General features: G+C 37.8%; 2 protein-coding genes across 2 annotated transcripts; both read left to right on the top strand.

The window, feature by feature from the left end:
• The first annotated feature begins 1,679 nt into the window (after nucleotides 1-1,679).
• LOC104952372 (ubiquilin-4) lies at nucleotides 1,680-7,917 on the top strand. Its single transcript, XM_010779180.1, has 7 exons — nucleotides 1,680-1,865; nucleotides 3,375-3,526; nucleotides 3,604-3,746; nucleotides 3,899-4,161; nucleotides 5,708-5,823; nucleotides 6,079-6,232; nucleotides 6,787-7,917. The coding sequence occupies exons 1-7, from the start codon at nucleotides 1,719-1,721 to the stop codon at nucleotides 6,925-6,927; spliced, it is 1,116 nt and encodes a 371-aa protein (XP_010777482.1). The 5' UTR covers nucleotides 1,680-1,718; the 3' UTR covers nucleotides 6,928-7,917.
• A 499-nt stretch (nucleotides 7,918-8,416) lies between these two features.
• On the top strand, nucleotides 8,417-13,024 carry lamtor2 (late endosomal/lysosomal adaptor, MAPK and MTOR activator 2). The gene is made up of 4 exons (XM_010779179.1): nucleotides 8,417-8,624; nucleotides 9,551-9,713; nucleotides 9,805-9,894; nucleotides 12,471-13,024. The coding sequence occupies exons 1-4, from the start codon at nucleotides 8,557-8,559 to the stop codon at nucleotides 12,525-12,527; spliced, it is 378 nt and encodes a 125-aa protein (XP_010777481.1). The 5' UTR covers nucleotides 8,417-8,556; the 3' UTR covers nucleotides 12,528-13,024.
• Nucleotides 13,025-13,385: the final 361 nt, after the last annotated feature.

The following is a 13,385-nucleotide window of genomic DNA, read 5'->3' as shown; positions in this document are numbered from 1 at the left end:
ATACATTAAAGATATATAATGTGTGTTCTGTTTTATTCTCAACTTTTATTTTTTTATTTATACATTTATTTATTTCCATATTTATTTATTCTTTCCTGTATTTATTTCCACTTTTATTTATGTGTTTTTTTCACATTCATTTATTCTTCTATTATTTTTTACCTGTATTTATTCCTGTATATTTATTTTTGCCTTATTTCATGTTCTGTCCTCCATACTTGTGTGCTCATTGTGTTCATAAAGGTTCAAATTCAATCCAAATCACATCACAACAAGAAGACCTTTAGTCGGGCATTCATTGATTAATCTAAAAACACATTGGTGGTCTTAGTCTAGACTCTAGACTCTAGAGTCGGTCTATGCATTGGTTTTTCACACAGGTGCTTAAAGTTCAACACCCAGGGGAGGTACATATTTTGTCTTCTTCTATGCTGTTGAATCTGGAGAAATTGTCCCCACCACTTTTTCTAACAAAATGACGCCCATGGTGAAATGTAACGTTGTGCATTTAATAAAATACAGGGATTTTTGCCTACAAGACACATGATAAGAGCTTTAAAAAATGTAATGTTATATTGTATAAACATTAAGATCCAAACAATTACATACAGATGAAATAATAGGTCAACTAATCAATTATTCAATTGGGAGACAATATAAAGGCCTACTTTATTGTCTACTCTAGATCAGTGCTTCTCAAATTGTGATCCGTGAGCGCCCCCTATTGGTCTGTGAGTATATTGCTAAAATGTCACATTTGAAATAAATAAATACATTTAAGTTTTCCGCACTCTCCGCAATGGAGCGAGTTCAAGTTTGACTTTCAATTGCATGATATAGCCCAGCACAACACCTTCGTCACACATGTTCATCAATCAATCAATCAATGTTTATTTATATAGCCCAATATCACAAATGTTACATTTGTCTCAGTGGACTTCACAGTTTGTACAGAATATCAGTATGACAATACGACACCCTCTGTCCTTAGACCCTCACATCGTACATGTTGCCACTTGTTTGTTCCATTTTCAGGGGATTTGTATCTGTTCGAGAAAAACGATGTGTTTTTGGATATTTGTGGAGTTAGGTGGTCCGTGAGTGTTTTTTTATTGGTTAAGTGGTCCTTGGTATGAAAAAGTTTGAGAAACACTGGTCTAGATTATATAGAAATATCTGAAAAATTAAAGGGGCCATTTTTCAGCATCGACCATTTTTACTTTGAATACTTAGAAGTAGTACATTTTCCATTTCACACTTTAGTACAAGTAACATTTTAGTTAATGGTTTATATTTGCACTTCAGGACATTATGTTGATGACTGCACTTTTTATCTGTATCATTACATCACATACATATCATTTTTTTTAAATAATTTAAATGTAATTTAAAACTTTTTTTATTGTTTATATTTGTTGTTTTTTATGGCAATGTTTGTATTTATTACCAGTTTAACTTGGTGTTTACCTACCTTATTTTAAGAACTCAAGGAATCAGATTTTTTATGTAAAAGAACTAAAAAGAAAAAAAAAGATATATATAAAAGTATGCATCCAAATAGTTATTACTAAGAACAAATCTAAGTAACAAAAAACGTTTTTTATTTTATTTATGACAATAAATATATCCCAAATATGTAACGGTGTTTATTGTGAAGACCGATGGGTGGTGGCTTCAACTGCACCGGAAGTAACACAGAAGAAGAAGCAGTAGTAAAGATGGCCGACAATAGCAACACAGATCGCACGGAGGATGACAACATGGATAACACTGTTGCTTCAGGAGGATCTATGATGGTGATCACTGTCAAAACCCCCAATGGAAAAGAGGACATTTCTATATCGGAGGACTCTTCTGTCTCAGAGGTAACAGAGCTTTTTAAAAACCGGCTGTAGAAATCATGCACCCGTCATCACGCGTTTACTCGTAGACATCCGAGGAAAGGTCAAAACGTATTTTTAATTAACTACCCAGCAGCGAGATACGTTATAAAACCAATTTTCGTGGTCTCAAAAACGTTTACTATATTACTATAGTACTAATTTCAAAAATCCTGGTGCGAAATAAAGGTTTAAATATTTCCTACGACGGTGGACCTGCGTATGATTAGCAGATAAGAGCTAACCATATTTGGCTAATTTCGACACTGACGTCGTATAACGGCTTATTCATTATAACAATGAAACTGCTGTGAAACCAATCGTTGTTTAGTTTGTTCTGAAGCGATAATGCCTTCATGTTATCTTACATATTAGCCCATTGACATGTATCTGGGTGTGGTGCTGTTGACCAATATTACTAAAAAAGTTACTGACACTAGTGTAAAGTTACTAAGAAAATGTACTAAAGTACTGTACTTGCTTACATTTTCAGGGACTTGTACTTTAGTTGAGTATTTACATTTGCTACTCTGTACTTCTACTCCACTACAATTCAGAGGTAAATCGTGTGCACTCCACTACATGAATAATACTTAAATAATACTTTACTTTGTTATTTATTTAAAAAATGCTCCACCAGCTCTGATAACACTTGAATGCATCAATACTTTAAAGTAAAACATATATGATTCTGAAATGGGCCAATGTGCATAATGAGTATATTTTGATGCTAATACTTTTCAATTCGTACTTGAGTAACATTTTGATTGTAGGACTTTTACTTGTGACCGAGTATTCCTACTCTCTTGTAGTGCTGATAATAATCACCCAATCCGTGAAAATTAAGCAAAAACTATCCCTCTTGTGGCCCCAAGAAAGAAAACAAATGTGGGTCTGGAACTATCAAACAAAAACGAAAAAACACACAACAGTTTAAAATATAATAATATATATACATAATTATAGTTTATTCATACAGCACCTTATAAAACAGAGTTAATAAATACTTATTGGAAAAGCAATAACAATTGACACCGTGAAAAAAGCTTAGCCTCTAAATTATACATCAATTGGGAGTTTAGTTGCTACAGCAATAACATTAATAAAGTACGACAAATCAAATCATCGAAAACAGATTAGTAATATTCTATTTGAATTGGGAATAAATTGATCTGGGGAGATTTACCATCTGGTTTTTAGATCATCTGCACATTGGCAGTTTATTTTATATTTTGTCGATATCATCAACCAACCAGTTTACAAGAATATTATTCGATCCTGGTTAGCTAAATGTGTGCGTGCACAATACAAACAAATATTATAAATAATAAAGGTTTTACAACTACCGTAGATTTTGAAAAAGCATCCCTCTTCAAAACAGGGCCACGCGATACATATTAATGCAGTTGATATTATATTTAACTTAACAACTACTAAAAAAGAATGTAGGGACTGAAGAGGAGTGGCTAACTTGCTTTTGTTTTATTTGTCCAGTTCAAACAGGAGGTATCCAAAAAATTTGAGGCCCAGCAGGACCAGCTGGTGTTGATATTTGCTGGAAAGATTCTGAAGGATGGTGATCCTTTAAAGCAGCACGGTATCAAAGACGGGTTAACTGTTCACCTTGTCATCAAGACTGTCCCAAAGTAGGTACAATTTGTGTGCGGGTGACAAAGCTAACACCTTGTGAACATTTTATTTAATGGTTGCTCTCTGTCTGTAGATCAACAGGTGATGGCCCATCTCAGACAAGTTCCAATTATGGAAACCCTCCAAGTTACAGCAGCATCACCACAAACCCCACTGTAGCGGACAGAGCAGAGGGTGGCATGAGTCAGACCCCAACACAAACTGCTAATCCAATGGGTATGATTTATACATTTAGAAATGTAAAAACATTTTTGGGAGGTCTAATCAAAGCAATAAAATCCTACGGCAAAAATATATTTTTGTTCCAATAGTCAACAGGTTTGTATTCCTGCAAGTATCTAATCTCCAGCTTTCCTCCTCCTCCTCAGGTGGGCTCGGGGACCTGTCTGGCCTGTTGGGCCTGGGCATGGGTTCGTCCAGCTTCATGGAGATGCAGCAGCAGGTGCAGAGTCAGCTGATGTCCAACCCAACGATGCTGACGCAGATGATGGGCAACCCCATGGTCCAAAACATGATGTCCAACCCAGACCTGATGAGACAAGTGTTAGCAGGCAATCCTCAGATGCAGAATCTCATGGACAGTAACCCGGACGTCTCCAGCATGTTCAACAACCCTGAGCTCATGAGACGGGTCAGTGCTGAGCCCTAAAACAAAGATTTATCTTGTGTTAAAAGTTGCAGTAGTTAGGCTGTCTTAACTATATAAACAGATTCTGCTTTCACACGTAGAAACTGAATGTAACGGCACAAATTGTGGGTGCCGGAAATATTCAGGTTTCGAATTGCGGTCTGAGTTGTATAAACCAATCATGTTGGAGCAGGCTTTTGGATATAATTTGATAATGATTTGGCTACATATTAGCTTAAAACTAGCTTGTAAACTAGCTACATGTGAAACAATCCGATCTTGCACGTTTTGCCACAACTCCAACCTTGAGTTTTAATTTTATTAGTCACTAGAATGTCACCCACTCGTTTAAGATTATCTCGGCCCTTTATTTTTCCCCTTCTCTGACTGTGTACATGTCCTGACATTGCAGTTTGTTTTCAATCACATTGTAAGGCTACTAAATTATTGGTTTCATCATATCTTTTCTCTATCTTAGTTTTAACCTTTGGTGTCCCCGATAAATTGCTTGCACATGTCGGTGATGAGTCTAAAAGGATGTCAGACTTTGGTTTTATTAGCATTTTTTTTTTTTTCAAGGAATACAATCCCTGGTATAACTAGATAATGTACAATTTGGGTTTAGAGTTAAATCCCAAGTCCAATGAGACATTAGTTGCTTGCCTGACATCTTCCTCAACTCTCAGTGTTTTTGTCGTTTTAAACATTCAGTACCTCGTAGGGCTGTACCCGAATATTTGTTCGTTGGAGTACTATTCGGGTTTCAATGTCGTTATTCGGATATTCGTTTTGTTTGTTTTTTCCCCGTTTTTTTTTCAAATTGAATTTATTGAAATCTCCAATATCAATTTAAGAGCTTGTGCCTCTTCGGGGGGTGCTAACACTTAACCATAAACGTTATCGTTTACTTTCTCCGTCTTTATATGTAGCCTAGATATTACTTTTCTCCGTTAATCTCCGTCACGTTGTTTCCAAAGCAACAACAACTTCCTGCTAACTCTCCTTCAAAATAAAAGCATGTCCATAAATAGGAAGCCAAGCCAAATTACACTTAAGACATATACAACTGCAACGAAAGTAACAATAGAATGAAGTGGAATGAACAATGAAGTAACAATTTCAAAGAACACAAATTGGGTTACATTAACAAATAACTATAAAACAACAATACTGTAGAATAACAAAATGAATGCCGTGAATACACCGAAATACACGTGTTGAAACAGTTCTGATTACCCCCCCCCCGTACCCGGGCCGAATATTCGCTGCTGATTACTACCGAATATCTGGAGCCCGAAAAATGGTATTCGGGACAGCCCTATTACCTCGACAGATCTTATACCGTTGCAATGATGCAAGAGATTATGAGTAACCAGGTCTGGGTGCTTGGTAACCTTAAGAGCCTCCCCAGGGTTCATAATGCTCTATGGAGATTGTATGCATGCATCCAAATTGCAATCTGTGTAAACAAGATATAGAAAGTATCATCTCTGAGGATTTGGCTGGTATTTTAACTGACTTGTCTTGTGTCATGTTTGTTGTTGAACAGATTCAGAGTCCGGAGACACTGTCCATGCTGACCAACCCCAGAGCCATGCAGGCCCTCACCCAGATCCAGCAGGGCCTGCAGACCCTACAGACAGAAGCCCCCGGGTTCCTGTCCAGGTAACACCTTTATGCTCTTAATAGGATACTTTAATCCTGTATAATTGTCTTAATCTGGCAGTCAAAATTGCTTCTGTCATTTAAATCATGGCAAAGAAAAATTCAGGGTATTCAGATGGTTCCAATCTGATACACTGCAACACTAAATGCCGCCAAATCCTACAAACTGTTGTTTTAGAAGTTGGTTGTTATTTGTAGTGGTTATTTCAAGTCACGGTACATCTGGGTTGTTGACATTTATCTCTCCGCTTTTAGACTGTCTCCTGGAGGTCTCACAGTTCCTCCAGTCACAGGGGGCAGCATCCCCCAGGTGAACCCTCAGCCTCCTGCCATGACAACAGCATCCAGTCCCTCTCAGCAGCAGCTCATGCAGCAGATGTTACAGATGTTCTCAGAGGGCGGGCCATCAGTATGTTTCGTCTAATTGCCTAAAAGTGTTCTGTTTTCCAAAATCAGAGCAACACGAATATTCCAGTTCCATACGTTTTGTATTTTTATTTTTTTTGGTCAGCCTTTTTAATGCAATATGTTGCCCGACAGTTACTGTTGACAATATGGACAGCTGTAACATTATATTTATTATGATTTACATAAGCAAGCTCACAACTTTAATTACAAAAATGTAAGTGAAAGCAGATAAGGTGCAAATGATAACCATGTTATGATTTCAGTGGTTGTAAATCAATTACAGTTGATTAGCTCTTTTCCCTTTTTGGTAAGGTTAAGATTTTAACACGTAAAATATGACATGAGTTTGTTTATAATTTGATAGTTAGCTGTTAAAGTGTTTCATGTCAGTTTGATTGTATTTGGACAAGAAAAATATTGCGTGTTCTAATATAAGCATACAGAATCATTTGAAAAAATCTCTTCACTCAATAAATAAATAACGTATTTTAAATAAAAGGTACCCCTCTGTAGATAAGCAGTTTCTGACCTCATGCCTCCTCTCCTTCCTCACAGCTTCAGGGCCCAGAGGATCGGTTCAGGCACCAGCTAGAGCAGCTCAACACCATGGGCTTCGTTGACCGCGCAGCCAACCTGCAGGCGCTCAACGCTACAGGAGGGGACCTCAACGCCGCCATCGAGAGACTTATAAATTAACTGGTTATTGTGCGGTTGACGGTGGAGAAGTGTGAGAGTTGGGGACTGGCATGGTAGATTAATAGTAAATACATGAAGACGGCCCTACTTTATAGGCTGACCTAACACCCTGTTAGACACAGTTGTAAATCATAGTGAGAGAGTTTGAAGGATGTTGTTGGTTTATAACATGAATTGTTGATGTTAAAATGCCGTGGCAGCGCTGCTACTATAATATGACCAATGAGTTATTCCTAACTGCAGCGGGACAGGATTTCTGACAAAAAAAGTGCTCATTCAGTAAAATCTGCATGAGGTTACCATGAAATATGATTATTTAATTTTAACAGATTATAATTGGGTAGTAATATAAAGAGATTTGATTTAGGATGTTGTTCCAGTATAGGTTGGGTGATGGTCTTTGTTCTGAGCTTGTTTACACATTTCTTGTCATATTCTTGCCTGGTATTTATTGAACTATCTCACCATTTAAGTTTTTTTTAACCTGACAGGTTCTTCTTCAATTTCCCCTAAAACATTGTCAGTGCTGAATCTTGTTTGTAATGTTTTACGAGAATGAAAAGTGGTAGTTTTCAGATTATAGGAGGACCAAAGGTGTGTAAAATGAGCATTGGGATAAGGGTTGGAAAATACAACATTGTAGCAATGAGAGGATAGAGACATTTCAAATGGTAGAGATTTTGCAATTCTATGATGTAAGCATACCTTTTAATATCTCTGGCTGTATTGCCAATGGTGATGCCATATGGGGATTTTGGGTTTATAGGGATTATTTTTTGCAGAATGGGCCAAAACAGCAATTTGCATTTTGTTGTTTGGGTCTACAAATTGTTCTAAAATAGAAATTCCAGAATCAATATATCGCCTTAAGATCACATTAACTTTGACCTAAAATTCACATCACCCACTGTTACTCATGTCATGTGATTTCCTGTCAACTATGAACTAAATACACTTGCATCCATTAAAGATTTCTTTTGTTCTAACATATCAAATGGTATCTCTGAGAAGTGTTGTTGTCCTCACTGAGGAATGATACAACAGTATACATTTTGTAACTATGTAAATCAGAGTTGTAGTTTTTTCAGGTGTTCTGCCGCAGATTGAAGGCTTGCCGTATTTTGTCTTCAAAATCACACTGTTGGCTGTTCATCTCTATTTTATCAATCAACACTGAAGGGGCATTAAAGCCTGTCTCAACGGGATCTGTCTTGTAATTCCAACGATATCTCAAAACAATAATCTATCATGAAATTGATTTACCAGACGAGGGCTTTTATTTTTTAAATAACCTCCTAACGCTCCGCCAAGCCCCTCGCTCCTAACCTCTGGCCATGTAAAGAGCAACAACAACTGGTCTAAGAAAGGAAAAGGTACACGGACTCAAACGGATTACCCAAACTGAATTTCAGCTCGTGTCTTTAGTAAATATACTTGGCACATTTAGCTTTAGTAGGAAGTAAATCCCGTCAAAGCCTACAATTCCCAAAATGCATTGCGAAGATAGCCGGAAATGGAAGGAGGCAGTCAGCTGACTGTTGTTGAATAGTTTTTGACTTTTTAACGCAGTCGTTTAGTCATTTAAGTTTAGGCTTGTTTGCATTGTTATATGTTAGTGAGTTGCTAGCTATGTTACGACCAAAGGCATTAACGCAGGTTCTCAGCCAGGCGAACACAAACGGAGTCCAGAGCACACTGTGAGTACATTTAGCTAGCTAGCGACATGCTAATCATTATTACTACCTGAGTTAATTTGTTTTATTGACGTTGTACGAGTCCCGTCAACATATTGTTCTAGTGTTAAGTATTATATTGATAAACAGATAATATCCCCATAGCAGGTAAAACAATCTTAGTTATTAACCAATATGTATTTTTCAGTAGCAAATTGCTATGTTATATTTAAGCATCTCTGTACTGTGTAAACCTTACATCTAAATTATAGGGCTGTAATCAACTGAGTAATGTTAACTCATTGTTGTTGTCGATCGTAGTCACTGTGTATATAAAACGTCAGAAAATAGACGACCATGATGTTATAATTTGAAAGGTGACATTTACAATTCCCTTCAAATCACAACGATGTAATATCCCATCACAAAGAAAAACCTTACATTGGCACAGATGAGGAGCTGGTATTGCTATTTTGTAAATGTATTTAAAATATTTTTTTATAATCAAAACATTTCCTTATCAGTTTTTTGTTATCCATCAGTTTCAGTTCACCATTTACTGCATTTCTACAGATTCCTTTGATTTGTTGTTCTTATTTATTATAAACACAGTCATTGTTTTTGTAATTGGCATTCAAACTGACATAGTTCAGCCATTTTAGTCTACTTCATATGCGTTATACACTATGGTTAATTTGGTAGATGTAAATAATAATAATAATAATAATAATACATTCAATGTAGGCTATATAGCGCTTTTCCTGGTGCTCAAAGCACTTTACAAGCAAGTAAAGAAGACAAATATATATATTTATATTCAAATAGTGAACCACGTTGGATAGCTTGATAGAGATAGTTTGAGTACATCTATACACTGAGAGTCTATGCTAAAGCTTTTTAACATGTTCGTCTTCTCGATACTGAAACTTTCAACTCTACCTTTTCTCCAGCTTACTGAATAATGAAGGATCACTCCTGGCCTACTCTGGGTACGGAGATACTGACGCACGGGTGACAGCTGCCATTGCGAGCAACATCTGGGCGGCCTACGACAAGAATGGCCACCAAGCCTTTAACGAAGACAAACTGAAATTCATTCTCATGGATTGTATGGTAAGACATTATTTTTTAGGTATGTCATGAATTTGTGTGATATGAATAGTTTATATAGGGACTCATTTTCACTTACTGTTTTGTCTCTCAGGAGGGGAGAGTGGCTATCACCCGTGTCGCCAACCTGCTACTGTGTATGTACGCCAAAGAGACAGTGGGTTTTGGAATGCTTAAAGCCAAGGTGAGTTTTTCTTCAGTCGATGCCAAAATCACATAATGGTTCCCTATACAACCAATGTCCTGCCTTTACTACCATGGAATTAGTTGTACTGGCCAATATCATTTATATAATCCCTGTTATACAAATGATATTGAAGGTACTCTTCCTCCATCATGTCATAGTCAATAGTAGTTTATAACTTAATATAGCAACAAGTGAAGGTGTTGGACAAAGCTGCCCATGGGATATGTAAAGATGGAGGTTTGCAAGCCCCATACCCATGTGTACCCTCATCTTTTTAAATAGAAACATGATGGGTTTCTGCAGTGTTAATGTTGATCCCGGAGAAGAAGCATTGTCATATAGAGGAAGCAGGGTTCGTACGGGTGCTGGAAATCCTTGAAAATGCTTGAAATTTTATGAGGTGTTTTCAAGGTTTGAAAAGTGCTTGAATTTTGGATAAAGTGCTTGAAATTGTAAATGCTTTACTTCACTTTTTAGATTAAAAGAAAATAAAGAGTCGGAGCGCGCTTAATTACCTCGCTTTTACATAGAACAGCTCCGCTCCGGCCTTCCCGCGCTATGTGACCTGGGCATTCTGATGAGTGATAGATAACAGAATGCCAGGAGGTTGCAGTTTCAACGAGCGTTGGCTAGCAGAAGTCAAATACAAGCCATGGCTAAGATGAGGGTCAAACCCACCAGTAGCCTCCTGCAAAGTTTTCAAACAAATAATTCAGTTGATCACGATGGGAGAGTCTGCGCTGACGAGCCACATGAAAGGTACGCCGTAGTAGAGCATTTTGGATTAGGCTAACGTTGCATGTTACGTTTTGTTTAAGCTAACGTTAGCGAGCTGAATGAGAGATAATAATAATTGCAGGGGACAATCATTTCAGAGGAGCGTACCTATGTTATGTGCGTTACAGTCGCCATCGTGTGGTGTTCAGAGGATGAAGCACTCACTGGTAATTCAACCCAGTCTCACAGCATTTCGTGTTATAGTCACGAAATATAATCTGTTGGTTCGACACAGAGCGATTTTGAAAGCAATGTTTCTACTGGTAGTATGTTTTCGTGCCTAAACCAAATGTGACTTGCTCTATCGAAATCAGTCACATTGACCCGAAGACACATTTTCGTTAGTATTACTGGTCTTGGGGTTAGCTCGCGAGTGGGTGTTTGTGTGTATTGTGTTTGTTTACCGGGGAAACACTCACAAGAAACCCCGGCTGTTGTTATGCTTCTAGCATTTAGAAAACCTAAAGCTATACAAGAGCAAAAGTCAGGGAAAATCAGATCATTGTGACAAAGATTGACAATAGGACACAGGTCAGAACTAGGGCTACATACAATAGAAGGTCCAGGATGAACATGCACATTGCCCGATATCATCTGTAGTAATACAATCAGAGCACAGCCAAGAGCTAGCAGTGAGTCACAATGCCTAGTTTGTGTTGTGCGCACATTGACAGTGGAATGTAACGTAATCATCTTGTGTAGAGACCTCATAATCACACATGATAGAAGTGGCGGTTCGTATTTGTTATGCGCAGGAGGGGGTAGGGAGGCGGCGAATAACGCAAGGAAAAAGCAGTACAGTTTGGGATTAGCCATTGTTAGTCCATTGAAGGTACTCACCCAGAGGTCAACAGTCCTTGGTTGTCCAAGTCCTTGGTTGTTTATAGCATAAAGCACATCTGATTTAATGTGAGGTAGGGAACTAATCATTTGAGTATGTGTATATCAATATGTAATTCATAACAGCTGTAAGATGCTTGAAAATGCACCTTGAAAATGCTTGAAAAGTGCTTGAATTTGACTTTGGATAAGGTGTAAGATAGACCCTCCAGAAAAACGCGGGCTAAAATCCTTGATTATGCGGGCTAAATTCCTTGATTATGCGGGCTAAAATCCTTGATTATGCGATTAAATATGCGGGCTACTCACTTCGTTTCTTGTAGCCCTCGAAAGGGTTTTGGAGGATGATGCCTCGGTGAGCGTGAGTCGTTTGGCTTTCTTGTCCGCAGCAGCAGAAAGCATTTTCGAATGTTTGAATGAATCAAAGTGGGTCGTCTCGTCACCGTGGATTTTCTCTTATGCTCCAACACACAGTTGCACGGGGTGCAGAATAGTTTCCCCCCACTTTTTGCCCGGTCTTTAGTAGAAATGTTCGTCGGTAAATGAGATGGATTAGATTTTTTAATCTTGGTGTTTTCTCTATCGTGTGAGCTCCACACGTTCATTCAATACAGTGTTGTTTACATTCTGTGATGCGCGAGCTGATGACGTCACGTCAAGACGAGTTGACTTTTTTTTTTCTCAATTTTGTGTGGAAAAATGCGGGGATTATGCGGTCTTTTGATAAATATGCGGCATTTTAAAAATCTGCGCCATTTTGCTGATTATGCGGTAAATTCTGCGATCGCAGAATCGCGTTTTTCTGCAGGGTCTAGTAAGAACCCTGAGGAAGCCATATACTACAGCTTGTTTGTTACACTACAACACATAAGGCAAAGGCTTAAACTAGTTCAGCATAACTTGTCAATCTGAATGCAGCCTTTGTCAGAATTGTTCTGTGTATGTTGTGTTTACAGGCAGAAGCTCTGGTGCTGTACCTGGAGGAACCATTAACACAAGTAGCAGCATCCTAGTGGAGATGTGACTGAAGCTCTGCCTGTTGCCTATGTGTGCATGGGGAAAAGACATCATGTGACCCAGGCATTTCATGGACTACTGTAACATTCTGTGTACATGCACATATCTATGAGTGTTTGTGGGAGTGTGTGTGTTGGAGTGAGGGGGGTTAGTGTGTTTATATTCATGGTATTGAAACTATTAAGTTGTATTGAGTTTCTATTGATTTGCCCAGCTTTATGACTCTTGTGCTCATCTAATTGTCTGTTCTGAAAGTCCACATGAATTTTTAATAGTAACTCTAAGTGAACAACTGCTGAAATGATCCGATCCACTGTTCCTACGGTTGATTCATTCATTTGCAGGTTAAGCTCGGGCAACTAAGCAGAAAATGTAAAACTTTGAACCCTGTCGGTGGAGTCAAATGGTTTCTGAAAACGTTCAGGACAATGCAGTTGATTTTTATTCATTTTGTTTTGTTTCAAAGCTATCAAATAAACAACTTTTGGTTTCATATTCGCTTTTTTATCTTCATTCTCTGCACTGGTGCTTGGTGTGAGTGCTACTCTTTTGGATGAATTTAAAGCTAAAATATCAGGTCTACCTGGATTTTTAGAATAAGGATTTGAAAGTTGACAAAGTTGAAGTTTTCTTTGGTACAAATTAAATGGAAATGTTTTCACTTTCAACATGGCAACATTGTTAGACACTGACAGAACAAACACAGAGCTAAAAGAGGCCTATAAAGCTTGTATGGCCCTAAACATAAACCTTTAAAACTCCCTACAGTTTGAGTGACCTTGAGCTCTTTGGCAAAGGAGAATTGGAGGAACATGAAAGATGGCTGATTAAATTAATCAAAATAAGTCTCAAAG

Source organism: Notothenia coriiceps, unplaced genomic scaffold (genome assembly GCF_000735185.1).
Source record: "Notothenia coriiceps isolate Sejong01 unplaced genomic scaffold, NC01 NC01_scaffold00019909, whole genome shotgun sequence".
Lineage (NCBI taxonomy): Eukaryota > Metazoa > Chordata > Actinopteri > Perciformes > Nototheniidae > Notothenia > Notothenia coriiceps.
Note: the sequence above shows the minus strand (reverse complement) of the source record. Positions and strands in the feature narration are given on the sequence as shown.

Bases quoted from the DNA above. Each gene is read 5' to 3' on its own strand.
- LOC104952372 (XM_010779180.1), top strand. From the start codon at position 1,719: ATGGCCGACAATAGCAACACAGATCGCACGGAGGATGACAACATGGAT. The intron at 1,866-3,374 runs GTAACAGAGCTT...TTATTTGTCCAG, and splicing joins AGGACTCTTCTGTCTCAGAG to TTCAAACAGGAGGTATCCAA. The intron at 3,527-3,603 runs GTAGGTACAATT...CTCTGTCTGTAG, and splicing joins GTCATCAAGACTGTCCCAAA to ATCAACAGGTGATGGCCCAT.
- lamtor2 (XM_010779179.1), top strand. From the start codon at position 8,557: ATGTTACGACCAAAGGCATTAACGCAGGTTCTCAGCCAGGCGAACACA. The intron at 9,714-9,804 runs GTAAGACATTAT...TTTGTCTCTCAG, and splicing joins TCATTCTCATGGATTGTATG to GAGGGGAGAGTGGCTATCAC. The intron at 9,895-12,470 runs GTGAGTTTTTCT...TTGTGTTTACAG, and splicing joins TTGGAATGCTTAAAGCCAAG to GCAGAAGCTCTGGTGCTGTA.